This window comes from Pelecanus crispus, chromosome 2 (genome assembly GCF_030463565.1).
Source record: "Pelecanus crispus isolate bPelCri1 chromosome 2, bPelCri1.pri, whole genome shotgun sequence".
Lineage (NCBI taxonomy): Eukaryota > Metazoa > Chordata > Aves > Pelecaniformes > Pelecanidae > Pelecanus > Pelecanus crispus.
This window is the reverse complement of record NC_134644.1, coordinates 106446003-106472954: the sequence shown is the minus strand read 5'-3', so window position 1 is coordinate 106472954 and position 26952 is coordinate 106446003. Positions and strand designations below refer to the sequence as shown.

At 41.1% G+C, this 26952-nt stretch overlaps 1 protein-coding gene across 1 annotated transcript in view; it reads right to left on the bottom strand.

Moving 5' to 3' along the window:
- The window catches only part of TMEFF1 (transmembrane protein with EGF like and two follistatin like domains 1), a 123325-nt gene that overhangs the window by 424 nt on the left and 95949 nt on the right, over positions 1-26952 (bottom strand). Inside the window, exons 5-9 of the mRNA XM_075705038.1 lie at positions 25875-25971; positions 10396-10544; positions 9471-9536; positions 5652-5775; positions 1386-1544 (exon numbers count right to left, since the gene is read on the bottom strand). Of these exons, the coding sequence (XP_075561153.1) occupies positions 1386-1544; positions 5652-5775; positions 9471-9536; positions 10396-10544; positions 25875-25971 (595 nt within the window). The remainder of the gene's footprint in view (positions 1-1385; positions 1545-5651; positions 5776-9470; positions 9537-10395; positions 10545-25874; positions 25972-26952) is intronic.

Genomic DNA, 26952 nt, shown 5'->3' with positions numbered 1-26952 from the left:
GGGTGGTAAGACTGGATCAATCAGCCTTTTGAAGTGCTGGACCTCCAGGTGCCCTGCTGCTCACAGCAGCCCCCGAGACAGAGCCCACCCAGGACTCTCTGTGGGGTGACTCAGGTGATCCCTTTCTTGGGGATGGGCACACAACTAAGAAAGGATTCTCAGAAGCCAGCAATTCTGAACAGGACGGGACTTACTCAGCCCCTCAGACAGCGGGCAATGCACGATGGAGCAGTCCTGCAGGGACACAGCGAGACAGACTGTGAGCTGGGGAACGGTCGTAGGGAGGCTGGAAGAGGAGGGCTGCTGAACCACAGCCTTCCACACCACTGTTTTGGCCAGCAGGGTGTTGAGTAAAAAAAGGGATGGCATCAATTGCATGAGCCAAATAACTCTTTTACATGTGCAGGAGGTGTTAGGTATGGGTACTTATACCTCCTATGTTGAACCTTACAAGAGAGATAGGGAAGGAGGCCTATGTTGTTCGTTCATAGGGGTGTCACTCTACATCACTGAGTTTGGGAAGCCATGCACTAACGCAGTAGCATAAAGTTTTATGGCCCAGTGTTACTGGAGCCGAAAAAGTGAAGGATGAGTTGAGGAGGAAAAGGCAAAGTGTGGCATGGATGCCCAAGTGCAGGACTTAAATGTTTCATGCACCTATAAGTTAACTAAGTCATCCTTAATCTATCCCAGAGCCCTCAGTCCTCGTTGGGTTCAAGTCTTTGATGAGCAAACTGAATCCCTTGTCATCAAAAAGAATCCATGGCTCTCATCTCAGTTTTCATACAGGGCGACAGGCTGAGACAACTCAGAAACTTGAACTCTGTGCTTGTGCATCTTTACATTTCATAAAATAGGTTCCCATGGAGAGTACCTAATAATGGGACTAGCTGCACATTAATTTTCAGAAAGCATATATGGTGTGAGGGATACTTCTTTCTCTGTGTAACACCATTTACAGTGGTACTGCACGGAACAGCATCTTGTCAACCTCTCTGGTTTCACTGGGCGGGGCGGGGGGAGGGGATCATAGCTTCTATAAGATATCAGCAATGCTTGAATAACTCCAGTGAAGGTCTAACACAGTAGCTGACCTTTGGGATGTGTTTCAAGGCTGACCTGTTCTGCTGGGTATTTGGTCTGGGGCTTCAGAGTGGTTACTGGTGGTTTGTGAATTTAAACAATCGTGTGTTTCATCACAAAAAAAAAAAAAAAAAAGGCAATAGGATGCTACATAATCCTTCCGCTTCAGTCCTTAGGTGTTTTTTATATGGGTATTTTAGGATACATGTTAAAGCACATAACATTTGGGGGTCAAATATTTAAATACAGAAAAAGCATATCCATACAATGTGTGATTTTTCACTCTTTTTGTCTTTACCTACCTTGTTATGCACATGACAATTGCAACTATAATGGCAATCTGTACAGCTCCAATTATTGCTGCAATAAGGACATGTGTAAGCTTTTGTCTACTTGGGACAACATAAAGAATACTAAAGTCTGTCTTTTCACAGTGCTGTCCAGTATATCCTGATTCACACCTGAAAAAGAAAACAAATATTTCATGGAATCTGTAATTTGACAACAGCCCAGTCATTTTGCAGACAAAGTAAGGAGTCCAAGGTGACTCCAGCTGTGAAAGAGCTGGTGAGAAGGTGGAGATGTGGTAGCGCTTGGGTTGGGGAATGGTTTGGATTTCTACGGCGAGAGAAGAGACAGAGCAGATATGATCTGCTTTCCTGGATAAGGTTACTAGTGGCTCTCTGAAAACATACCAGCGTGGTGAAGGCCCTGATTTGGCAAAAGAAATATGTGGGGTCGTTATTACATTGGGGCAATATTTAGGAAGAATAAAGCAACTACGTGAAACGAGTAGACAAGGCTAAATGAAACGTAAAGAAGCATGCTCATGAAACACAAAATGAGCATGCTCATTCAGCTGCAATGTCACTATGGGAGAGAAGTGACAAAGAGGAAGAGAAACCTTGAAAAATGGGGGAAAAGGAAGATCTCTTTTCAAGCTGCAGCCTACAGAAGTGGAATCCTGGAAAAACTATTGGACAAGACCCCCTCCTGCTTTGTCACCAAACCAAAATTTTCTGGAGGTCGGGTTAGAAAACCCAATGGTCCACAACTGTTCAAGTGAGAGGTCATGGAAGAATCCATAAAAATTGGCCAGGGGTGGGGAGAAATGGCTGGAGACAGAAGAGAAGTGGCTGCTCTAAAAGGTATCTTGGCCAAGCAAAGCAGCAGTTAGCTCAATGAGAAACTCATCAGCGGCTGCTCCTCATCAGTGATGTGTTCAGGGAACGCAAGATGTGCCAGCGGTGAAAGTGGCAGTGGAAACACGCTCCGGAGGAATTCACGTTGCAAGGCAAAAGAGTCTGAAGCACCACAAGGAAAGGCAAGAGCCACCCAAGACACTCCGGAATCAAAGGCCACCACTTACATCCCTGAACAAGTTCCTTGTACAGCTATCCTTTAAAAGCAACTGATGCGAATGCATCATTAAGGGCAACTGAATCATACAATTGGTCCCCAGCTCTATAGTGGAAAACTGGAGAAGAATTACTTACACACAGGCAGAGAAACAATCATTTTGAAAACTGGATCAGATAAGCCTGAACACAACACAGAATCAGTCTCATCCATCCAAAAGCTTTGTGCTAGGGTCAGAATTAATTCTGTTTGGAGGAGTGAAATAATTACTCCACAGACCTTCCTACAACTGCTAATGCAACTCCTAATCCGCCTTTGCATGCAGGGCTAATGGCTGGGGTTTACATGTTCATAATCTTGTGACTCTACTTTCTCCAGCCATGAGCTGCTCTGTAAGGAGTTTTGGTTGAGGCATGAAACAAGTTCCAGTAAGAGCAGAGTTGTTAAAGAAAAGCCCCCAGGGACTGTAAGTAAGCTCACTAAAGGCTAGGAAGGAAATCAAGAGAAACACGTATTAGCATACAAGAAGGAAGAGGATGGGGAACATGTTGGTAGTCATACAGAAAGAATAAGAAAGAGGACTCCTTGCTGGTGAGGAGGGCTGAATTATTATTTGTTACTTTGCTTTTGTTTTCATTAAAGAAGGTAACAGTCAAAGTGTGATCAATGTGAGAATTGCGTTAAAGCAGAGGAGGCACAAGTAATTCAAAGATGTTTCCTCAGAAACACCAAAGTGACAGGAAATTATTTCTGAGAAATATTGACTGTAGATTCAGAAGTATTGAATTCCTGCAAAGAAGAAGTGCTTGGGTTAAGAACTATACTGGTGGTGAGATGAAGTACTAGGCACTAGTTTAAGCTACCTTAAACTAGTAGAACAGATTTTGGAGCATTCTGCTGCATTAATATACAGCAAGATAATATAGCATTAATATAATAGCAAGATAGAGGTCAGCATGGATTTATCAAAATATGCTGACCAATCAATTAATTGAGCTAGCGCAAAGCAGCTTAGGTTTCTTTGCAAAGGGTTGAGCCGTGCCTCCTTGATGCAGCCTGCCATAAGGACAGGGCAGAACTGCGCTGCACGAGGCGGGCAGCAGGAGACTGACCAGATCCCAGCTGTGCAAAGGCTGCTACGCTAAATATTATGCAATTGACTACTACAAAACTTTCCTCCCACCTGCCTGCCAGCAGTCCTGGAGGGCTGCTGTACACTAAGCAAGGAGATTCATTGCCCCCACTGAAAATGAAAGTCAGAATTTGCCCTGCGCAGGTACTTTCTGCAGTTTTGCAGGTCCTCTTGATACCTCACATATATCACTACCGGGAAACGAGGACCAAATTAAACAATGTATATACTAGATGTCTATGAGAATGCAAAGCATTTGAAAACAAAAATCCACCCCTGGCATTCATCATTATATTTTCCTTGCCAGAGAAAGAGAGAATATTTTTCTTTGGTAAAGGTACACAATTACTACGGCAGATTGCGGTCTGATATAAATAATTTGTTTCCATAATAACTCTGCTCCAGCAGAAAACATGCATGAAGTATGAGACCATCAGTATTTAAATATCCAAGAAAAATCCAAAGGAGATCTGACACTTAGGGTTAAGAACTGACAGTCAGAAATTCTTGACTGGAACCACATGAGGTTTGCTGTGCTGGGTCCAGTGCTGAGATACTGTTCAGGCTGTTTAAATAAATAATTGAGGGCAGTAATAGTAAATGTAATTATAAAATAGAATTTAAAGGGATGGTAGATTAATTAAATTCATCAAAACATTGTCTATCAGTAATTATTAGAGTAATAATAAATATTTAAATGATCTAATAGTAATTGAATCATAAATGAATAAATGACTATATGATTAGTGCCATCCAGAAAAAAATTCTGAAATAAAAAAATTAGTTCATTCAGCCAGGAATGTTTTCCTTGAAATACCTCTACTTTGAATATTTTGAGGACAAATCCATCAGCAATTGTGTTAAACACAGCTCTAGATCAAAAGAAGACTAATCAAATAGTGCTGCCTAATGCCCACCAAGATGACATTGGGGATGCGCCCAGTTTCCCAAGAGAAGCAAAGCCATGTTGAGCTGTCTTAGTTCTGGCCAAAGAAAAGAGAAAAACAAGTAAGTCCTACTGGAAAGGTGAAAATAAACAAGAAAGGGTCTCGGATGGGAAAAGGAATAATATAAGCTTTCAAATGCTTAAGTCAACAACCATGCTGGCTCTGCCTTTTGGGCCTCCTGCTCCCTCATCAGCCTGGAAACCCTTAAATCTTGGCAGTGGAAAAACCCCTAAATATCCTCGATCAATAAAGATCAAGTGAGAAAATGTGATAGTATCTAATGGATTTACAGCTGAAGTTTCGAAAGCAAAGGAAAGCAAAGAGTTATAGCATCTTCAACCACATTAATCTGAAATGTACAAGCCTGCAAGATAAAATTTCAGGAGTGAAACGTCCTAATAATTAGGGCACTCCATGTTATTAAGAAGTGGCCTTTTTCTATAAACAACTTTTTAAATTAATTTTATTTTCTAAAGAAAATGAAGAGGCAGAATTTAGTTGGTGAAATGTAAAGAAAAAATTACCTGGTAGGTAAGGAAATAAAATGGAACATTCAGATTTCCTGGGAAACACTGAGTGGCTGAATACTGAGTGTATTGAGCTGCTAGATTATACCATAGACAAAAAATGTGGGCTAAAGAATATTTTGCAATTTTATACTCTCTAGATGAAGCCTATTATAGTGAAAAAGGGCAGTGCATGTTAAAAATAAGATATTAATACTCTAGAGAGAGTTTATGACAAGAGCAATAAAATATATAGATAGCATAAGAACAGACTGAGAGGTCAATGGGGAAAGAGCAGTCATACGGAGAAGCCATGCGAGGCAAAGGCAGTTTTTTGTGGATATTTTTCCTCTAGATAGGATTTAGCAGCTGAAAAGAAGGAGACAACAGTGAGGCCACAGTCTTCAGAAGGATTCAGCTTCCGAACTACCTGACTGACCGAACCTCTCCTCTGAGCATGACTGGAGCAGCTGGGCGCTGCCCACAGCATAGGGATAGCGTACTGGCTCCTGCGCCGCAGCTTAGGTAACTGCAAACTGATATATACTGTAATTATGTCTAGAGAGCATTTTGATTAAGCTTTACAGCAAGTTCAAGCACATTTTGGAGGCATGCAGGACTTACCGGCAGGAAGCCTTCTGAGTGGAATAAATGAATTCACATTTTCCATGTATACAGTAGCCATTGAAGCTTTCTGAGCAAGGTATGTGGTTTCCAATGTAAATGTCTTCTCTTTGATCACTGGCATCTTAAAAAGAAATATACATAAGCAATTATATATGGCTGTATGATATTTATAAAAAATCTCAACCAAGAATAGCATACTCTTAGAAACTTGCAGTGATTAAAGGAATACAGAATAATAGAGCAAAGGCTTAAAGGTGAAGTTTCAGAGACACCTTACAGAGATCTGCCAGGATGTATTACACTGAAAAATGATCCTCAGAGACATCTAAATATGCTTCTTATGTCAGGTTTCTCGAAAGGAGAAAAGTATCCATGACAGAAACAAGCCAATGCAGGAAGATCAGCAGAAGTTTTGTCAGTGGCATTGGGGCAAAGACATAGATACAGAGAGTTCTCTCCCATGTCTAAACAGAGGAAAAAACTTGAAGGGTTACGAAGAAGCTAAACCATATTTTATGATTACTGGGTAAAAAAACAACTCAATAAAGCCCTGATCTGACTGGTACCACCAGTCTTATAGCCGAAATCAAACACACTACAATAGCAGTCTTCCTCAGAGAAACACTTTTATGGAAAGGGAACTTTCCATGAGCTTAAAATACCCATTCCTTTGGGAAGTGTACTGGGGCTGGCTGGGATGGAGTTAACTTTCTTCATAGCAGCCCGTATGGAGCTGTGTTTCACATTTCTGGCTGAAACAGTGCTGGTAACACAGCAGTGTTTTGGCTGTTGCTGGAGGGTGGTTGCACAGCATCAAGGCTTCCTCTGCTCCTCACTCTGCTTCCCCCTCAGCCAGTAGGCTGGCGGTGGGCAAAAGCCTGGGAGGAGACACAGCCAGGACAGCTGACCCCAACTGACCAAAGGGGTATTCCCTACCATACGACATCATGCTCAGCAATAAAAACCGGGGATTTGGTCTTTCCAAGGTGGCCGCTGCTCAGAGACTGTCTGGGCATCAGTCTGCTGGTGGGACGGTGTGAGTGATGGCTTTTGCATTGCTCGTTTTTTTTCTCTTTTGATTCCCTTCACTTCTTAAACTGCCTTTATCTTGACCAATGAGTTTTTCTCATGCTCGCTCTTCTGATCCTTTCCCTCATCCTGCTGGGGGATGGCTGGGTTGAGCCAGTGGCTGGTGGGTGCTTAGTTGCTGGCTGGGTCAGCCCAGCACAGGAAGGCAGCCCCTTCTGCACCAACATCTTTCGTGCTTCTGTCACATTACTAAAACTACCTAAAGCTGTGTACATTTTCAACCATTCTTTCCCCAAAATTGTTCCATAAAAGTTCTAAATACAGAAGTTGGTATTTCATAATGAACTTCTCTAAAGAGCAGGGATCTAAAGATATGAGCATAATTGTGGAATTATGTTCATTTCCATAGCAATAGACGATAGCGTCACAAATACAAGACTGCAATGTAATGAACTGCAGGTGCAAAGCAAAAAGGGACTGTGAAGAAGAAATCTCTTATACAATTGCAGATATTTGAAATAACACCAGCAAGAAAGATAATGTATTTATACAAGGAAAAAAAAAAAAGCATGCTGCTGTTTTAGGTTTTCCCTGAACATCTTCTGGAATGGTTTCTAATTTGTTCCAGGAGAAAAAAAATCTATTAGAGGTTTTAGATATAAGGAAGTCTGTTGGTTCAGGCTATGCTTCAAAGATACAGAAGACTTGATACAAGGGAAGAACATTGCCTAATACTGACAATATGCGCACCGCTGCCCTGATGGAATAGACTATGTCGTGGTGTGTCTAAGAGGAGAAAAGTGGGGATGGCTCATCCCAAAACCATTGCCTCCCTCCTCCTCCAAGCAGATAATTACTGTCACATCTGGTCCCAATCAAAGGCTAGTAATTAGCTACATACAATTATATTAGTCTGTTCAGATAGCTGCACCATGTCTGGTTTTAATGTATGTACTAATACAGAATGTGAGGCCCAGTGAAAGGTGCCTGCCCTGAAAGGTGGCCAGGTAGCCATGGCCACCCAAGTCAGAGGCAAAACTTGTATTAAGCAAAGAGATGTTGTTCAATGCTGGAGGTGATTCCTAGTGTAAAATAGATATTTACCTACCTACTGACAGGAAGCCTTTTTTAATCTGAGAGGCCTGCTAGACTGCTTCAGAGCTTCAAAGTGAAAGGTTTAACTGGTGTAGGAGCCTTGAAAGAGCGGTTGGATATAAGAGTTCAGATAGTTCACCAGAAGGAAGAGGCGTGCACAAAAACTGAAACCCTGATGCCCATCTTGGCATGATAAAACCAGCAAGCCAGCTGAATCTGGGAAGCGAGACCTTTCTGATGTAACTTTAGGCAGGCACTTGCACTGCAGGAGAAGGAGACCATCGTGGTTCTGGAGACCGGAAGCTATTATACATTTAGAGAACAGGGCTTAACAAGAATAACTCACAGGAATTTAAAGCAAAAGCAAACAGACAAAAGTGTGGACTGTTCTTTTACCCTGGAAGAAAAAGTCATTCAAAGTAGTTCACTTCAGGCTCTCACTATCTAAAAAGACCTGACTGCTGCATAAAAAAATTTCAAAACCATTTTTTTGCACAAGCCATACTCCCTTCGTGCACATCATTTGCCAAACTTGAGACTGCACACGCTATACACAATAATCATAATAATAATTATTATATACAATATTTTTTTCACTAACTAGATTTCAAGGGAAATTTATATGCAATGAATAAAAGGCTGTAACTTCTTCTGAATAGGAACCAAAAGTGGTGTTTCATTACATCACATAATAAGATGTATATTCCATTTGGTGCCTTTTGTGCCTTCATATGTAAGTGAAAATTGACATTAAATCATTCCAACTGGTACATTATATGGAGTAAAAATAAGAGAATTTGTGAAAAAAGAAAAATATATGGAGCTTTTTGGCACTGAATGGCTGTTCAAGAGGAACACAAGGAATGCTGAAAGCCATGGTGGGATGGCTTTACTCCAGGAGGCCATGGGAGCGCAAAACAAGTATGACAGAAACAGCTAAAGGCCAGAGCTAACACAGAAGATAACAGTGCCATTATTCATGAGAGAAGAGGAGGAAAGATTAACATCTATGCAGACCTGCTCTTTGCCAATAACTTGAGAAAGACAGGGACGTTTGGTCATGGAGAGAAACGCTTTGAGCAAGAGCCATGAAATGCAGAAACATATTTGTTCTGAGAATGTACCTAACACACAGAGGCTACTACCATATAAAACAACTGAGCAGAAAGTGAAACTCTGCCTTATTTCATTTATAGTAAGGTTCATATAGCTAAGGTAAGGTTCATATAGGTAAAACATTTTCAACTGACTTGATTCAGCATATTAGTTTACTGAAAACATTTTAAAACAACCTAACACAGAATCTGCCATTTTTTTTCAGAAGTTATCAGAAAAGATGGGGTCATGGTGGGGGGGGGCGGGGGGCTTGGGTCATTTCATCAGGAATGTCATGGCTTGCTGTCTTGCAATAAAGGTATTTTCACAGCACTTGGGGGGACTCTAATCCTGTTACTGCTGCGTTGGGTGGGGAGCAGCTGGGCATCTTAGAGGAACAGAGCAGGCAAAACTCACAAATCACGCACACCTCCTTCTTGCCAGCCTTGCAACGTCAGTGCTGTAAGAAAGAAGCTGTTTGCAGGTCTGTCTCCGTTACAGAAATCAAAGCTGTGAGGCAGACGAGAAGGGACCTGCGTGCTCTTATTTTCTCATCTTGTGAAACCGTAACCAAACAGCACAAAGTCAGCACGGTACCTTTCACCTCTGGCCGATACTGCATGCCATCGTCTTTCTTTCCAACCGCGTTGGTGTCATCTGTTTCTAGATGATAAACACATGCAAGGATAGCTATTAGGAAAGGCTTATTTCCAGACAACTACATGAGAAGCCAGAATAATATTCGAAGAAGTATTTTAATTGCAGTAAAACTGGACACATTCCCACGTTGTTCCTTCCATACTACCAGGCTGGTAGCACGCCAGGTCAGTAACAGAGTCAGTAACCCCAGTGGCCAGACCAGCATGTGGCACACTTCCAGCTGTAGGTTTTGAACTAAAAACTCTTCCATGTATGGGCCTAGGTTATTTTGGTGACAGTCTCTTTCGGTTTTGGAACTGTGCAAGTTACAGGTCTAGATATAACTGTCAAAGAGATGGTGGAAACCTGTTATTCCCATGAGAAGATCCTAACTGCAAGAGCCCAAAACTGAAGAGTCATGCACGTGATTAATTACAACACAGTGGACAGAGGGTTTCAGTGCACCATTCCAACACTGGAAAAAGAAAGTGGATAAATATTTGTGCAATCGGGGCCCAACTTGACTCACTTTGGAAGTACATTGTATAACCCACAGCAACAAGAGGGAACGTTTCCCACACACCGGTATTCCTTTTGCTCTCCTACTTCTTAACCACCCTCTCATGTAAGACCTGTTGGACTATTGCTTAGATTCTCGGAAGAACTTTTGCTGTCTTTCCAGGTAACAGCAGCCAAAGGAAGGTAATGTAAACACAGCACGTATGTATGTAGTGTAAACATACCTCTGTGTGGGGAACTCTAAAATACAGCCAGGGAGTTCACTGGTAACTGAATCAGTGACTTCTGATCAAAATTGGAAAAGCTCTACAAAGCCCACTTACATCAGAATTTACATTTACCAGAAAAACGGACTTAAGCCTACCTGAGCAGTGTCCAAGATGCCTGATGTCGATCTGCTCTTGCCTCAGACATGATGCTTCTCTAACAAAGCATGGATTGTTATAGGAACTTCCATCAGAAGCACATACAGGATTAAAACTGTATCCACTGCAGTCTATATTACATACACACCTGTTAATTGAAACATACAGCAAAACAAAATTGACATGATCCAGCAAACAAAAATTAAGTCATTTTGAGTCCTGAGTAAATACTAGCTCATACACTAGTACCAGGAGAGAAGAGCATGTTGCATGAGGATGCTGAAGAATTCATTGATGTCTCAGGCTTCCGAGCAGAATGTACAAAATTATGAATAGGTGCTTCAGTGTGCTTTTTAATAATGTATTGTTGTTTCTTATAGTTTTACTATGATACCAGTCTCGTTGATTAACACCTGAAAATTGATAACACATTGCTAGGAAGATTTACTACATTAATATAACAGTGTGTGGTGTCTGTTCTCAAGAGTGAACAAAACCAGATGAATATTCTACTTTTCTGGGCATGTCAGAATCCCTGAGAGGGAAACAAAAAGAAAAAGACTCCCATTTCTTTTAAGCACTGAAAGGAGTTTTTCTGTTTCAGAAGCTGTACAGAATCAATATGCCTGGTTAACTGTGTCATTTCAGCAAAACATTCATTCATACCTTTGAAAGTTAACAGTGGATTTATTATCTTGTATTTAAAACAGGATTATGCAATCTGAATTATTTCATATTGCATCCAATTGGCAATTCTGTTGTTTTAGACACAGCGTTTTCCATATAATTTGCAACTAGGGATTGCAAAACGAAAGTGGGAAAAATGGAGACTTAGCATGTAGCTGGTTCCTAACCACCTAAATGTAGGACAGCCAAAGCCTTAGATAGGGCTATGACTTACCTGGTTTTGGTTAGATAATTTTGTTGCCCCAACAAAAAGTCCTGAAATTTTACATATGTGAATGGCACAGGAAAACTTTCCAACTTCCCAAGCCCCACCCACCTTGTTTTTTTTTAATTAATAGTCTACTTTTTAACTGAACCTCTATTTTTGAATTAAAGTTTCTGTGTGTGTTTCACATTGCTCTGCAAGCTCCACTCTGCCTCCGGACTGGGAAAAGTAAGGAGTGCGGCTGCAGAATGGGGGCCGTGGCAGGCACTCGGTCCATTGAGCTCCTCCTGATGTCGTGGGAGCAGGAAGAGCCGCACTGCATCTTCTGAGGAGGTGGCAGTGGGCACGTGGTACTCTCCGTGCCAGAAAGCTCTACACAGGGGGCACATGGTCTGACTGCTAGGAGCTGCGGCTAGCTTCATCTTCATTCATTCTTGTAAGACACAGGGTAGGAAAAAAACCCAAGCTACCAACTTGCCTGGTTTTTTATGTTCTTTCCAGCTGTTGCAGGTATAATTAAATGATTAAATAGATGTACATGTGCCTCAAGTCAGTAACAAATCTCACAGCAGAACCTAATTCCATATTGCAGAAATGCTGAAGATGGCCAGCATACCTTTTCCTCTTCCTCTCTTTCCATGAGCACCTTTTGTTATGTAAGTTTAAAGATGCTAATTTTCCCAGTAATATTTCATGCCCATGAACTTTGGATTGTTGTTAGACAAAAGAACCTCCCTAGCACAAACAGGTTTTTAAGTGCACCTGCTGACAGTGAAAAACTGCCCCAGTAATGAGTCTCTACACATCTTAGGGACCTACCTCAACGTACCTCTGAAGCCTCTAAATATCAACATGATGAACATACGATAATTCTTCTTACTAGAAATGATAACGGTTGTAAACCTTAGACCCAGGAAAGGAAGTACTATTTTGTTTACATGCTCCCACATGTAAAGCCTAATGAGCCTAATGAGGAGTTTATTAGGATTTACTATATGCAAATAAAAGGCTCACGGCTCAGCAGTTGTGCACATTTATTGACATAAACGCGAGGAGAGCTAGTCCTCATTTGTAAGACACTGGCTATGTGCTTATGGATACCTTTGCTCAGCCTTAGCTCTCAGGGATCACCGCTGCCTGCGTGCGCCCATCCTTGTCAAGTTTAAGCACATTCATATGCTATCTCCAGACCAATTCAAATCCGTATTTCTATGCCCAAACAGCTCTAATTCTGTCTGTAGCCACCATCCAAGTTCCATAGCATCATAATTACTGTTGTTTTTTGTCATTCCTGGTGACAAATAAGGTGACTTTTGAAAAGAATTTTTTCTTTCTCATGGTGACATTGCAGGCTAGAGTTGAAACTGGTTGGAAATTGCTTAAATTTTCAGGCTTTGTTGTGTTCAGATTTAACATCTAATGTTACATGCTTACTTTCTTAGCATTGCCAAGTGCTTGGTTGGGGGTAGTTGTGAATTCCTGACACTGTTTTTCTGATAAACACTCTCATTCTTAGCTCTAACCACGTACAAAAAATTTCTTTTTATCATTTAAAATTTGCATCTAAAAGTAGGAAAATAAAAAAAAAAAAAAACAACCCTACAAGAGGAGAGCTTGTGACATGCCCATAAGGGCTGGGGCAGCGTCAAGCAGCTGAAGCCCCCTGACCAGCTGCAGCGGGCTGGCGGCTGCTTTGCGTGGCTGGAGCAGGACAGAGCTGGTGACTGCCAGGGCTGGGAGCCAGGGAAACGCCCGCCCGCTGCCAGGCTGGATACTGGGATTTGCTGGAGGTGTGCGAGCGTACCAAACCCCCGGCGGGGCCTCGCTGGCACGACGCACCCCGACCAGCTGGCAGATGAATGTGCTTTCTGCCCATGGGTGTGAGGGCTGCCGGCACACCAAATCTCCAGCGAGGCCCTCGCCAGCCAGAAGACCCGGGCAGCCCGTGAGACACATGCCTGCTCCGTGATCTCCAGGATCTGCCCCTGCTTCCAGGATCAGTGCCATCCTCCTTCCAGGCCCCCTTCTTCTGTCCAAAGGCACTGCCTTTCGGGACACCTCTTCTCTCCAGAGCCCAAGCCCTCGGTTTCCCAGTCTAAGCGGTCTATCTGCAGACGTGCACTGCACAACCAGCTTCCCAGCTGCTGACTCTGCCTCATGGCTCTCTATTAACTGGAGGATTCAGGATGTGACGCTGTTGTTTAGCGTGGGCATTATCCAGAATTTACAACCAGTCTGTGCTAGTTGCAGCTCGGGAGTTCAAAGGTTCCATTTTGGACGTTCACACCCCCACATCCACCCCATTACCTGCCTGATGCCATTAGCTACTTCTCCTACAACCATGATGCCAAATGGTGTATTTAGCCTTCACCTGGCCATTCAGCTACCGGTGTAGATGCTTTGGCAGAGCTGTCTGGCACATAAAAGGAGCTGGTTTAAATATACTGCGGGATAATGAACAGTTGAACCGGACTGATGTACTTAAAAACATTGAGACTGTTATGCTTCATTATTCCAATGTAAAAGCCTGAAGCCATGCAGAGGGCTGAAAGGGAATGAGTTAAGGTGAGGACATGGCTGGAGCGTGATGCTGTGGAGGGAGCAGGGCCTCTGCGGATGCAGAAGGGTGGCAGAGAGGGAGCCAGGAGCACACATTAGAAACCCGTACCCGTCAGAGAGTCTGTGTGGGGTGCAGTGAAGTTGTCCTTGCTCATAGCTAGACCCAAAATACAGCCAGGCCTGCTGGAAGCACTGAATTGTAAGATAGGAGCAGTGAAATGTGGGGAGTGCTGCTCTTGGTAGCAAACATGAAACTCAAGTTGTTTTTAACTGCTCGGTGTTTGTGAAGGAAGGTCAAACTGTGGGATAGCAAGCTGCTGCTCTGATGCTGCACATCAAACACATCAAAGCTGGCAGCTGAGTCCCTGCAAGAGGACAGGACCACCACCGCAGACTGAAACAAAAGAGCTGCTCAGGAAAATACTAGAAGATCCCCAAACGAGCCCACTATGAAATACAGAAAATATGTTACACCCTGAAGTCAGAGAGCTGTAGAGGGCAGACAGCAGGAGGAGATGACAGGAAATCCAGCCTCCTGAGGGGAACAAATTCTGCCCCCCCCCAGCCAGTTAGAAGCCTAAAGCTAGGCAGAAGTCAAAGCCCAAGACTACCAAGCAGAGGCCATGGGGCTGAACCATCCCACGGACCATACAAGCAGCATACAGAGTATGGGAGAAGACGCAGCAGACAGCATTCATGAGCTAAAAGTGGGGCCCCAAAGGGCAGAAATCTTAAGGGGAGCTGTGTTTTGCAGGCAGGGAAATCCATGTGAGGCATCATGAACTGTGGGCTTTGTTGTTCTTCACAGCTGACTGAAACTGGACATAGAATTGAAGCCCCATATTGTAATTTGTTCCCTGACAAGTCCCGCTTATACTGGGGAGAGAGCACGGAGAATGCAGAGGACAACACAGAGAGCTGCTCAGGAAGGGAAGGCAGGAAAAACCTGAGATCATGAGAAGGGACCGGGGATATGCATGAGGAGCACAAGCCGGGTACCAAGGAGGAAAGAGAGTAGAACCTAATTGTGAAATTCCTAATATCCCATCTTTTAAGCACGTATTCCCACTTCTGTCTTAGCTCCCACCAGCGCTGTGTCCATGTACAGTGGTCCGTGAGAGCAATCCCATGTGCAGCTCCCCGAGCTCAGCCTTGCAGCTACGGACACTTTCCGGCATGACTTGGACCAAATGACTGATGAATGGTAGCCCTGGTGGCCACCAGACTGAAAACGTAACTTCAGTGGCAAAGGGATGCAAAGGTTTTGATTGCATTTCTACATTTTGTTCTCTGGAAGCCTGTAAGGCACTGGGGAATTAGGATACGGCCCTGAACACAAGAAACATGCTTGCCATCTTAGCTGCTTCCTGGTCTTAGCCTCTTACCTTCTCACCCATGACTACACAATTTCACCTGAAATTTTTAAAAAATAAAATACCATTCCATGTTAGCACATACCCAGCATGAAAATATTAGACTATACAATTGGAGTGTAGGGAAATAATATGCAACAGAAGATGATTTTATAAAACAGGAAGCATTGGAAAGCCTGTATCAGCAAGGTTTTGGTTAGGATTTTAATCCATATAAAAAAAGGTATTTCGAACAGAATTTTCCAGCTTACTTCTACTCACTTTAACGATGTATTAAAACACTATCCTGCCTTTGTTGAGACAACATCACAGCTTTGATTCTTGCTTTAAATATTTTTAACACTGATTTTTAGGTGACGATTTCATTCTATTCCTTGTAGAAGAGAAGCGAGATGCATTTTCATCCCTAATTACCAGTAGAAATAAAAATTAGGTGTGCTGTAAGCTTGTGCTTTCTGGTGTGAGAAAACAGGCGCACACTGAAATTACAATGTACCAAAGTGGCTGGTTTGCAAGTAAAAAAAGTAAAAAAGAAAAAGAAAAAAGAATACAATAGTACCTATCACACAGCAGTATTTGCAATATTAGGAAACTACTCAGATATAGAAACTTAATTTCTTATATGAGAAATTAACTATCTAGAACCTCTTAAACACTGCTGTTTCAACCCTTCGGTGTATTTTCACAAATGCTAAAGGCTGGTCTGAGTTTGGATGGTTGACACGATGCAAGGAGACAACAGCATATTGTGATGTCAGTCATACATAACTGCAGAACAACATCTTGTATTTAACTTTCTAGTGTGGAAAAAATGAGGTTCAAACCTAGGTCTGAGTTGCTTCCATGCTGCAAGCAGACCAGGAAGATGAAGAGGGGACCACCACAGCTGAGGTGAGCAGCCAGCCTGCAGAGCACAGACAGTGACACTCCTGGCGTCACACATGGATAGACAGCGCAGAAGCTTGAGCCCTGTCTCTCAGGCAAATGCCTCTCTGACAGGCATGTTTATTCCTCAGGAGTAAGCCCACAAGGGAATTAGGGAGGATCTTGCAAAAGAAAATCCAAAATCATGCAGATTTTCACAAAGAAAAAAATAATTATTTTGAAAGCTTGCAAACCAAAAATGTCAGAGTACTTTTAAACACCATACTATCTTTCTCCTAGCTCTTAAATTATTTATTTCTGCTTTTTGGAGTAACTTCCAGGAAAAAATGCCTGAAGTCCAGCTGTAGTGCAAGCACAAATTAGTGTGTGAAGCTGATCCTGAGCTGTTAAAAGTGAGGACAAGCACAGCAAAGTCTGCATCAAAAATAATAAAAAAACCCCCTACAATAAAAGCCTTCTCTGTTACCCCGTTGCTTTTTCAGAGTGCCAGCTTTCATTCAACTTGACAAAGCTGTGCCACATTGGGTAAATCAATCATCATATCCCAATACAAGTCAAGACTATGGCAAAATCTTAGCCCTACTACTGATACTGGGTGTTTTGCCACAGTCGCTTGGAGCTGAGGACTCCACAGCTTGAGCCCCACTGCCGCTCTGCTGTTGGCTTTTGTATGTGTTTGGCAACATGATCCTGCTTGGTGCCCCAGGAAAGTAAAGAAAAACTACCAACTGGCGCCTTCAGCCTGATGCGTGGCTGATCAGCACAACCTTCAGAAGAAAAGAGTTAGTCACTTAAGGAAAAGTCACTTAACAGAATTGTGTACTAAGGACGTCTTGAAAGTGCTTGAAGCTTCATACCAGGAGGAAGTGAATGAGGGCTTCAAGTTTTTGCTGTAACAGCTTGTTGTAAAAGTCACACTGGGATAAAAGGAGTCAGAGCACTACAAGAGGTTTTTTTCACAATAACCTTCCTATTGGTTTTAACCAAAAGGATTGAAACAGGTAGCTAAATCTCCAAGTTGATGTCTTGCTTGCGAGGGTTGCTGCTCAGTGTCCTCAACAGATCTTTTCTCTTGCTTAGCCCTGGAAAGTCAACAGGATGTATTCAGGTGTTTTCCTGATGTACTAAGGTATACAGAAAAAAACCTTAACTTTTTCACCCCTCATCAGAGAGTTGACATCCTAAGAAAAAAGTCACCTGCTTGCTGTGACAACAGGCTTTTAGAAGTTTCACGCTTATTGTTCATTAACACCATTAGTTAAACAGAAAAGCATTTGAATTTCAGGAAAATACGAAGTGCTATAATTAAACCAAACAAATTTTTGTTTTGTTTAGGTCGTTTTAATAAATAAGAAGTGAGAGTGTACAACTCATTTATTAGGGGCTACTAAGTGTGACAAAGAAAACGTGTTCAGTAAAATGATGTGACACGTTTGAAACGAGCTCAGGTTGTAAAAGCACTTACTGCTATCAGTAAATTGATTAGATCCCCAGAGATCAGAACCCATTTCAAGGCTCCTTTTTGTTTTCAGGCTTCAAGGTGTATGTGGTCTGTTGGAAGTTCTGCGTGCTTAAGAACCACGGTAGATTCAAAGAAAGGAGGAAAAAAAGGAAAGGAAAAACATTACAGATTTGCGGAGTGGGCTTGGCTATGGAGAGAGGCTGGCATTTCCAGCCAACAGATCAGGCTGCTGCATTTGTGCCCATCTGGGATTTACTCATGAATGTATTTTTCTGGCCTGGCCTCACAGAGAGTGCTGCTTGCTATCCCTTCCCAATAGCCGACAGCAACACTAAGCTTTCTCAGCTACTTACCCTTTTATTGGCACATCTGTTTACAAATGTAAAATGGAAACACTAGCATAAAACAAAGTGTGTGAAATGCACACAGATGGATAAGTGTGTGCTTGATGGAATAAATTTAGGTGAAGTGAAATAGCAGGGGTGTTGCAATTGCAGTTAAGAAGATAACCATGTCAAATGAAGGATTACCTTTCATTTGACGTTTCTTCCCTTGTGTGCAGTTCTTCCCAGATGAAACCTGAACTACGAAAACCTGGATTTCAAAGTGATTTCTCTACCTGTTCAACTAGAGATGAATCCTCATTAGTTTTTTTAGTGTCTTTTTTAAAATCCTTTTATAGCACTGGGGATATAAAGGCAAGAAAAGTAGATTTCAATTCTACAAGCTTCTCTGTGCCCTGCTTGAACACCCTCTTGGTCTTTACTTCTGCCCAGCAATGCAGAACACCCTTTAAATATCATAAGCTTCAGCTACTTCCCAGCCTTCCCTTCACTCCCTTTTTTAATTCCATGGCATGGCTCGCTCTGACCACTGTAGAAATTTAGTCCCTGCCTGCAGTGAGCTTCTAGCAGCATACGTGGTGAATTGATGCTTGCTCTCACGCGAGCGGCATAACCCTCCCTCCACCCTTGAATAATAGAAACCTTCAAAGACTTGGCACACGCTGCTGCAAAGATTGTTAAAAATATACGTTAAAAAAAACAGGCCTGGATTATTATTTATTCAATTTCTTAATAGTCAGTATAACGAAGAGACCATTATACTATTCCTTTACAGCCTTTTCTGTAGCCCAATTTTACATAATTCAGTAATCCCACAACACAATCATAAATCTCTTGTTTAGGTTGACTTCCTCTATTGTTTGTGTTTGTGTGTTTTGTTTTACACAAAGATACTTCAGATGTTTTTTCTGCTGGACCAGAAAGCTGTGAGTTGCATTTACACAGGATTAAGATACCCTTCTTCATGAATACCTACATACGATATCATATTCTAAATGGTCAAAAAAAAAAAAAAAGTTGGCTATGGTAAGTGAGTGGAAAAAGTGGTCAAAGGAGGCAAGTATAAACCAGCATGCCGTACTTCAAAGAGACCAAATCTTTCCCTGGAAGACAAGTTAGATAGACAAGGCAGAGAGAGTGGGACTTTAAAATGTCCATATTGATATTTCTGAGTGTTAATACTTACACTTCTGAATTTCTGGTTTGGCCACTGTGAAAACAGACATTATGTAAATTATAGGCCAGTTGAATCTCTATGTTGCTGAGACACATTTTCTTTCCAAAGTAAATCTCGTAAAATGTTAATCTCGAAAGGTCTACTTGGGGATCAGTTGTCAATTTTTCTTGAAAATCTACATTATAAGGCAAAACAGGTCTTTGACAGCATAGTACACTTATTAAAAAAGACTGAATGTGCTCAGAATCTCATTTCCATATTTTATCTGTTAAAGAAAAAATAGGTAAAACTGAGAACATGACACATTTGAACTTTTACAGTGAGGCTATTTTTAAGTTAATGATTTCCCTATTAAAGACCAAAAAAAAAAAAAGAAGAAGAAAAATGGTACTTTAAACTAAAAACAATAAAATTTATTCCAGCCATTTGGGGACCAAAGGAAAGGAAGGTTGTTACTGAGCTTAAGATGGAGGGCAAGATGACCACTCAAGTGAGGCCTTGACAACATGGAGGAACCTCCTGAAGTCTGAAGACGAAGGAAAAGCCACAGGACAGACTTGGGGTGGACTGGCAGGGAAGCAGCCCTGCAGAAAAGGACCTGAGGGTCCAGGGGAGCAGCAGGCTGGGAGGCTGCATCACAGGAGGGTCACCAGCAGAGCAAGGGAAATGACTGTTTCCTCCAGTCAGCACTCATGAGGTCCTATATGGAGCACTCTGACCACTTTTGGGGGGACATCCCCTCCCCTCCCCCCCAGTAACAGCAAATATTTTGAGAAACTGGAGAGGGTCCAGTGGCGAGCCACTGTGATGGGTAGAGGGAAGGAGTGTGTGCTGTGTAAGGAATGGCTGGGGGCACTGGGCTTGTTCAGCCTGTAGAAGAGGAGGCTAAGGAGATGGTTGATGGCTGTCATGAACTACCTAAGAGGGGTTATCAAAAAGACAGAAGGAGGCTCTTCTCAGAGGTGCACAGTAGAGGGGCGAAAGACTCATGGTGAGAGAAATTCTGGTTGAACACAAGGAAATTATTCCTCAAAGTGAGAGCAGCTCAGCCCTTGAACAGATGCCCAGATGTCAAATCTCCCTTCATAGAGACAGTCAGAGCTCTCCTGGAGGAGACCTTGAGCCACCTGAATGAACTATCCTTGGCTGCAGAGCAGGGAAGGAGCCTGGACCAGACGACCCCCTAGAGATCCCTTCCAACCTAAATTATTCTACAGTTCACAATTTCATTCTGGGCATTATTTTCCTGAAGTTACAACATACTTTAAAATGCCTTTTAAAGGAACATTCCTTCTGACATTTACTAGATGGTGGCATGTTGTTTTATTTGGGTATCTAGCAGTGCTTTGGCATGCAAGAAGAAAGAGACACCCCACACAAAACAGTGCAAGAGCTGAGGGTATAACTCTTCATAAGCAATACTACTTTTTATGTTGGAAAGATACTTCACATCTGAAGAAAAAATGTGAGATGAAACCCCTATTCTTCAATTGATTAAGTATGTTTTAAATGTTAATATTAAAATAGTATAAATATATTTTTTTTATATTTACTATAAATAGAATATATAAATTCTTTATATTTAACATATAAGTATTAAAATGTTCTCCCTTACTCTGAGCATGAATTTTGGCGTGTGTAAGAAGAAACTTGTGGAAAAAATGACCACATAATAGTAAGAAGCCTTAAAAAACATATGGAAATCAAGACTATTTGAAAATTGAAGTCTTATGAAGAAATATATATACTTAAGAACTTGCCTTTCTAATCGCAATATCAAAAATCCCAAATCCACAAGTAAATTTATGGTATCAGTTTCTTTGCCAGTGCTGTGGGTGGCTATTGTAAAAATATAAAAAAGTTATTCAGCTCTCAAAAGACCAAATAATAATTTCAGTTTCAATCATATGCAGCAAAGTGAGGCATCACGTTGCTTAGAAGCTTTATAAAAATGACACTGAACATTATTTATCCAAGTCTTAAAAAAATTCACTTGGAGTTCTTAATAGCCACAACAGTATTACAAATATTTATATACACTGCTTTCATTGAAGAAAGAGTTGATTTAAGTGCTACAGTGATGGAAATGATTTTACAACCACATCCATTTTCATTTGTTTTGCATTCATACTGTGTTATTTTAAGTGTTTCAATATTATCGGTATACCATCTTCTGATTGTGTACTGGTAGGACAATCTGTTTATCACATGAACAATCAGTAGAACTAAAAAGTCCAGCGTGTGCTAAGAAAAAAATGCAATCTGGTTTCCCCAGAGTATATCAACAGCAAACCGTATGTGTTTGGGTTGGTGCCCTACAGGATTTACCCCATCAGCTCTAGGACGCCCCAAGCTGTGTGCTGCCACCTCCATCTCCACTCCTTAATCCAACTTCATTTCCAATTCAAAATTCCAGCAGAAAGCACACACCACCCTCATACTCCTATGTTTTTAGGCTTCTGGCCAGTTTCCCACATAAAAGTTTAAATTCACCAGCCTCTCTTTTTCTTTTTCACTCCCCTACTACACGTTTTGCACCATTATGTGTAATACATTGCCTTTTCAACACAGCAGAGGAAGGTTCTGGCCAGCAACACATTTTGATGAGCAGGGTAGAAAGGGAGGTACTGACTGGTCTCAGGCAGCAGCTCTTCCCATGACATATACAACCTATGTTTCAGTTTTGTCGCTAAAGGGGAAAAAAAAAAGTCATGGCCAATCCATGTGAAACCTGTTGTCTGCATCCTGTTATCACAGACCTACAAAAAACCACTGTCCGGACAATATGGCATAGTATGCTTTTATGCAACTTTAGACTAGTGCATCCACAAGTGATCTGCTATGCTCTTGAAAAGCCTGTCCATAACCTAACTCTTTAAAAAACTTACAAGTTATATGAGAAAAGAAATAAAATATGGAGAAATCTATTTCTGTGATGTGTCCTCAACCTGATTCTTTTTTGCATTTATATAAAGAAATAATGTACTGATTTGCATACAGTTGAACATTAATTTTCTAAGTATGGCATGCTATTTATGACAACCATCTCCTCAGACTTTATTTCTTTGTCTCAATCAGTCCACTTAAAATCAACAGTGAAAATTTTTGCGGAGGCAGTGGAAATTATAAAGCTGTTTATATTTTTGCATTCAATTTACTATACATTGTAACCACTTCTGGTTTAGATAGATAATGTTTCTGAGAAATCAAACAAAATGAAGATACAAATCTAAAACTCTGTGCAAAGCCTGAATTCTTCAGACTATGTGTGATCTTCTGGAATAAAAGCATGTGTAGCAACTTTGATTAGAGACAGCCATAATGCTTTAATGCCAGGCATGAAAACTAAAAATTCATAACTTTTTCAAAAATACAATTTAAAAGCAACAAAAAATTAAAATCACTAACTTGTAACATGGAGTGCATCTCAGCTGTGTACAACTGAACTTGTCTAAATTTGCTTTTAAAAAGCACCAAGATTTGGTACCTACATGAATAATTTAGGCTTGAAGGGATGTGTAGAGGTCATCTAGTCCAACCCCTGCTCAAAGCTGGCCCAGGGCTGTGTCTGATCAAGTTCAGACCATCTCCACAGATGGGAACTCCACAGCCTCACCAGACACCTTGTTCCAGTGTCCAACCACCCTCATGGTGGAAACATTTTCCATTATGTCAAACCAGAATTTCCCATGCTCCAACTCGCGCCCATTGCTCCTCACGCTATCACTGCGCACCTCTGAGAAGAAAGGACTTGCTTAGACAGCAGCAAGTCCAACTCTAAAAATCAGGAAATGCCGAGTGCTTGGTCTTGCTCCTGCATCTTTGTTGAATGAATCATCCTACATTTTTCACTGCAAGTATCAGCTGCCATTATTTTTTGCATAGGACTCCCACATCTTTCCAGGCCCAAAAGATGAAACACAGTCTGTATGGAATAGAACTGTCTTTAGCAGGATCTTCTTGTTATTGGGGGAAAAGCTGCCTATTCTGCACTCCAAGCTGTTGTGGCTGGCCTGTTCGCAGGTCCTCAGATTTCTCATTAATGCCAGCTCATTTACCTCAAATGGCTCAGCACTCTGTAGCAAGGATGTCTTCCCTTTCACCATTTCACTGCCTGTCCACAGGCTAATCATTTTATATGTACTTAGTTTCTCTATTCATAAAACGGGAGTAGAGATATTGTTTTGCTTCTCAAGAGCACTCAGAGCAGAAGGAGCTGATGTTCATAAGGTCTCAGATTGCACAGCTTGGAAAAGAGGATGAAAAAATGCATAATTGTAAATTTACCACAATTATTAGCATCTCATGAATTTGGCTCTAGATTATCTACTGAACATTAGCAGACAGTTCAGCTAACTCATCCAGTTACTATCATGAAGCAAAACCCTCTTAAAATGCTTTCCGTAATCACGCAGATCACTTTATTAAGTGTTTTAACATCGCAAGGGCTATCCAGGCCTAAGAAGCCTACTTGAACCAAACTAAATGTCCTTTTTGTTTGTGGTTCAGTAGACAATACCTCACTATCCAAAAAAGTTACAGTGGCCATTCTCATGCCTTAGAAGAGAAAATCAAGGTAGAATATTTTTATGAAATTAGGGTGCTTGTGTGATTTGCTAGAACTAGGGGTGATAGTTGTTGTAATATGGTGCAAAATTAATTTCAATAATAATATGAACCTAGCAGTGTTTATACAAGTCTGCTGAAAGGTTCTTGTGCTGCCAACAATCTTGTATATGATGATATAATTTTACGAGGTTAAAAAGCATGTTAAAACCCAACAGGAAAAGGAGTCAAAATAAGATGTAAAAAGCATTCTTAAGGGACACTCTACTAGAGTTTCCCAAACAGAAGATTTGAGTCCCATCTTGTTTCTTCCAGGTAAATAATAATTTTGAAAAAGGAAGCCAGCTCCTAACTTCTACTTAAGCAAGTCTGTGACTTTCTACATGAGTTGTCAAAATTAACCTTGTGAATGCAATCTATGCTAACAGAGTCCAGTTTAAGTCTAAACAGACAGTGACTGTCACTAAAGCCTATTTTAGTGGTCAAAGGTACTGGGCAAAAACATTTAGGTTGGAAAATGACAAAATTGAAAAAATTACACATCTGACAGGTTGTGATCAACCCTCATGGGAATATTTTCTAACTTTTCAGTATTTTCTCAATAAAAATGTGGAAACAAAAATGTTTTTAAAATGAGGACTTATTAAAGAAATTAAAGAAATCTTAGAAGCAAAAGAGTGCCCTCCTCCTGTTGTCAAGACAAGGGAGCGTGGCTTCATTTTATGTGAGATGTAAGGAATAAATCTTCCACTTTCCTCAACTTTATCCTACTTCTTTTATAGATACTACATAGCCACAGGAATGCCAGCTCCACAAGTATAGAATGAATAGGCAAGCTTTTACTGAAGTGGAATGTTTCAGGATTTATTTTCCAAAGCCAAGAGCACATCTCAGTGCATATAACAAACAAATCTATACCCATCTCGCCAGTCATAAATGAAACAGACCAAGGCAATATTGCAGAAAATTATTAGTATTATAAAAAATCAGCTACAGCTCATTTGTCTCTCCACAAAAAAGCAAGCCTACTTTGGTAGTATGACACCTTATGAAATGTGAAGTATCATGCTAGCATTCATGTGTACTATTACCATTTTGGTTTCCCTTGTATGCTATGATTTAGTCTTGAACATACATCTTGAATATTAGTGCTAAGCTGCTTTGCTGCCCGAGATGTCTTCATGCTGATATCCAATAATAAAATCTTGTGCAATTAAGACATATTTCAACATGAAATGGATTCCAGCTGGAAGACAGGAGAAGGGAGAGCGATGCTTCCCCCGATTAGCGATGTTCAGGCTCTGTTATTCTGAGATGCTCTTCCCTCCACATACACAAAAATGTACCATTCGTGTGCCTCTCACACACCTTCATGCGCTGCCTCTGCAGCTGTGACCTCAGTACCCACCGTCAGCCCAGACTCTAGTTAAGCTTCTTCCATACTGGTGGCCACTGCCAGGACAACGGCTGTGGGAGAACAAAGCCCCATTAATTCGGTGGGACTTCTTTTACCTCCCAACAAACCTTAAGGCCCATGGGGCTGTCTAAAGGCACCCCTTCCTCCATGACGTCTCTGCCCCTTCTGACAGCCACACAGAGCCTGGACAGCCAGGGTATACTCTAATGATCAGGAACCTTGAGTAAGGAAATTTGGTGCATCTGCTTCTGCATTATGGATTGCCTTTAAAATCTTGTTTCTTGATCATTCGTTTTAAGATCTGAGAAGCAACTGATATTTTTCATCAGTTTTCCCCTGGGTGCATCTAAGAGGTCGAGTGGCGCAGTGAGTTTGGAAGAAGTGACTGGCTCAGGTCACCAGTTCAACTTAATATTTAGGTCCACTGATGGAAACAACTGCCTGTAATACTTTATGAACAAGCAGAACACAGGGGGAAAAAAGAAATCTCAGGGATGAATGATCAGTATTTATTTCGCATTCCTGTTAGGTTTTGGGGTTTTTTTGTTGCCAGAATAAAACAAATCAAGGTCCTTTGTTTGAAAAATATTTGATAAAGATTCTCTACTACACCTCTTTGTTGTTTTATCCCTTTACCTTGCAACTGCAGATGGTTCATTCTTTACACATTATTATTGGACAGCATTAAAGCTTCACTTAGTAAGACCAGACATAGTCAAGCAGATGATCATGTACTTTTTCTTTTTTTTTACATTTTTTCCCCTTTTGTTCCATGATATTATTAAGGAAAACTTATTACTTACCCAACATTTTCTGCATCTTCATCACACTCAGCCCTATATTTGCAAACTCCACATTTTGAGTGTTTTCTCTGAACTTCTGTCCCAGATCCTTCATACTCTAAAAAAAATAAGGTATTGTTAACAGAAAGCATGACTTTCATATTAGGCTCTGATTTTGCTTACCTAAATCCATTTGCCTTCAGGTATATTGTCAACATGAAGTTATCATACATTGAAGCTATTAACCTTAATAGTGCTCCCTTTTTCAAAATCAGGCATTTGGAGGTTGGTAGAACTGTACCACTGACAAGAAAGCATCCCTGAAAACACTAATGCTTCATTGATTGACTCTTCCTTTATTCTTATTTCAGTGATTTGTATTTATTCCCACCCCATAGACACCAACCAGCATTGACATGTGTCCCAGTCACATTTAATCTTAATTGGCACTGATAATGTGTAAACCCTGTGCCTTTTAATGTCCTTGAATATTAGGCAGTGGGGATTTGAATGCTATTTTCTTTGACAATCTTCAATTACTGATATGCTTATGCAAGGTTACTGCTTGCATTTTCTCCCCTTTCTCTTTCTGATGATGGGATTAGACTGCGCTCATATGTCATATATGCTGTGGTATATTTCCCAGATTACTCTGATTAGTTGTACAAGACCAAAAGAAAAAAGTTACCTTACAAGAAACCGGTAGAAATGCTATGTTCCAAAAAAAGTAAAATTAATATCTCAAATATTCTGATCCTAAAAGCATCAGGACCAATCTTACTGTTAACATGGATATCAAAACTCTTCACTGAGTAAAAGAGAAATATAACTGTACTCTTACTGTTTCACTACCATTAGTCACTCCTATTTTTTATTTTAACAGAGCCATAAAGGAGAGAGAGAGACATTTGAAAAGCAGGAAAACAACCACAGAAATCTGCAGAGGGAGTCGAGAACCATTTAACGTATTGTGGTATCATGGCGGTGTAAGGCTGACCACACAAGTCTGTTTGGTGGCCAGAGATCAAAGTGATTCTCTTTCTTATAGCAGCTTTATGTGCTGTAGCAACAGCTAATCAAACACCACTAATTAAAAAGC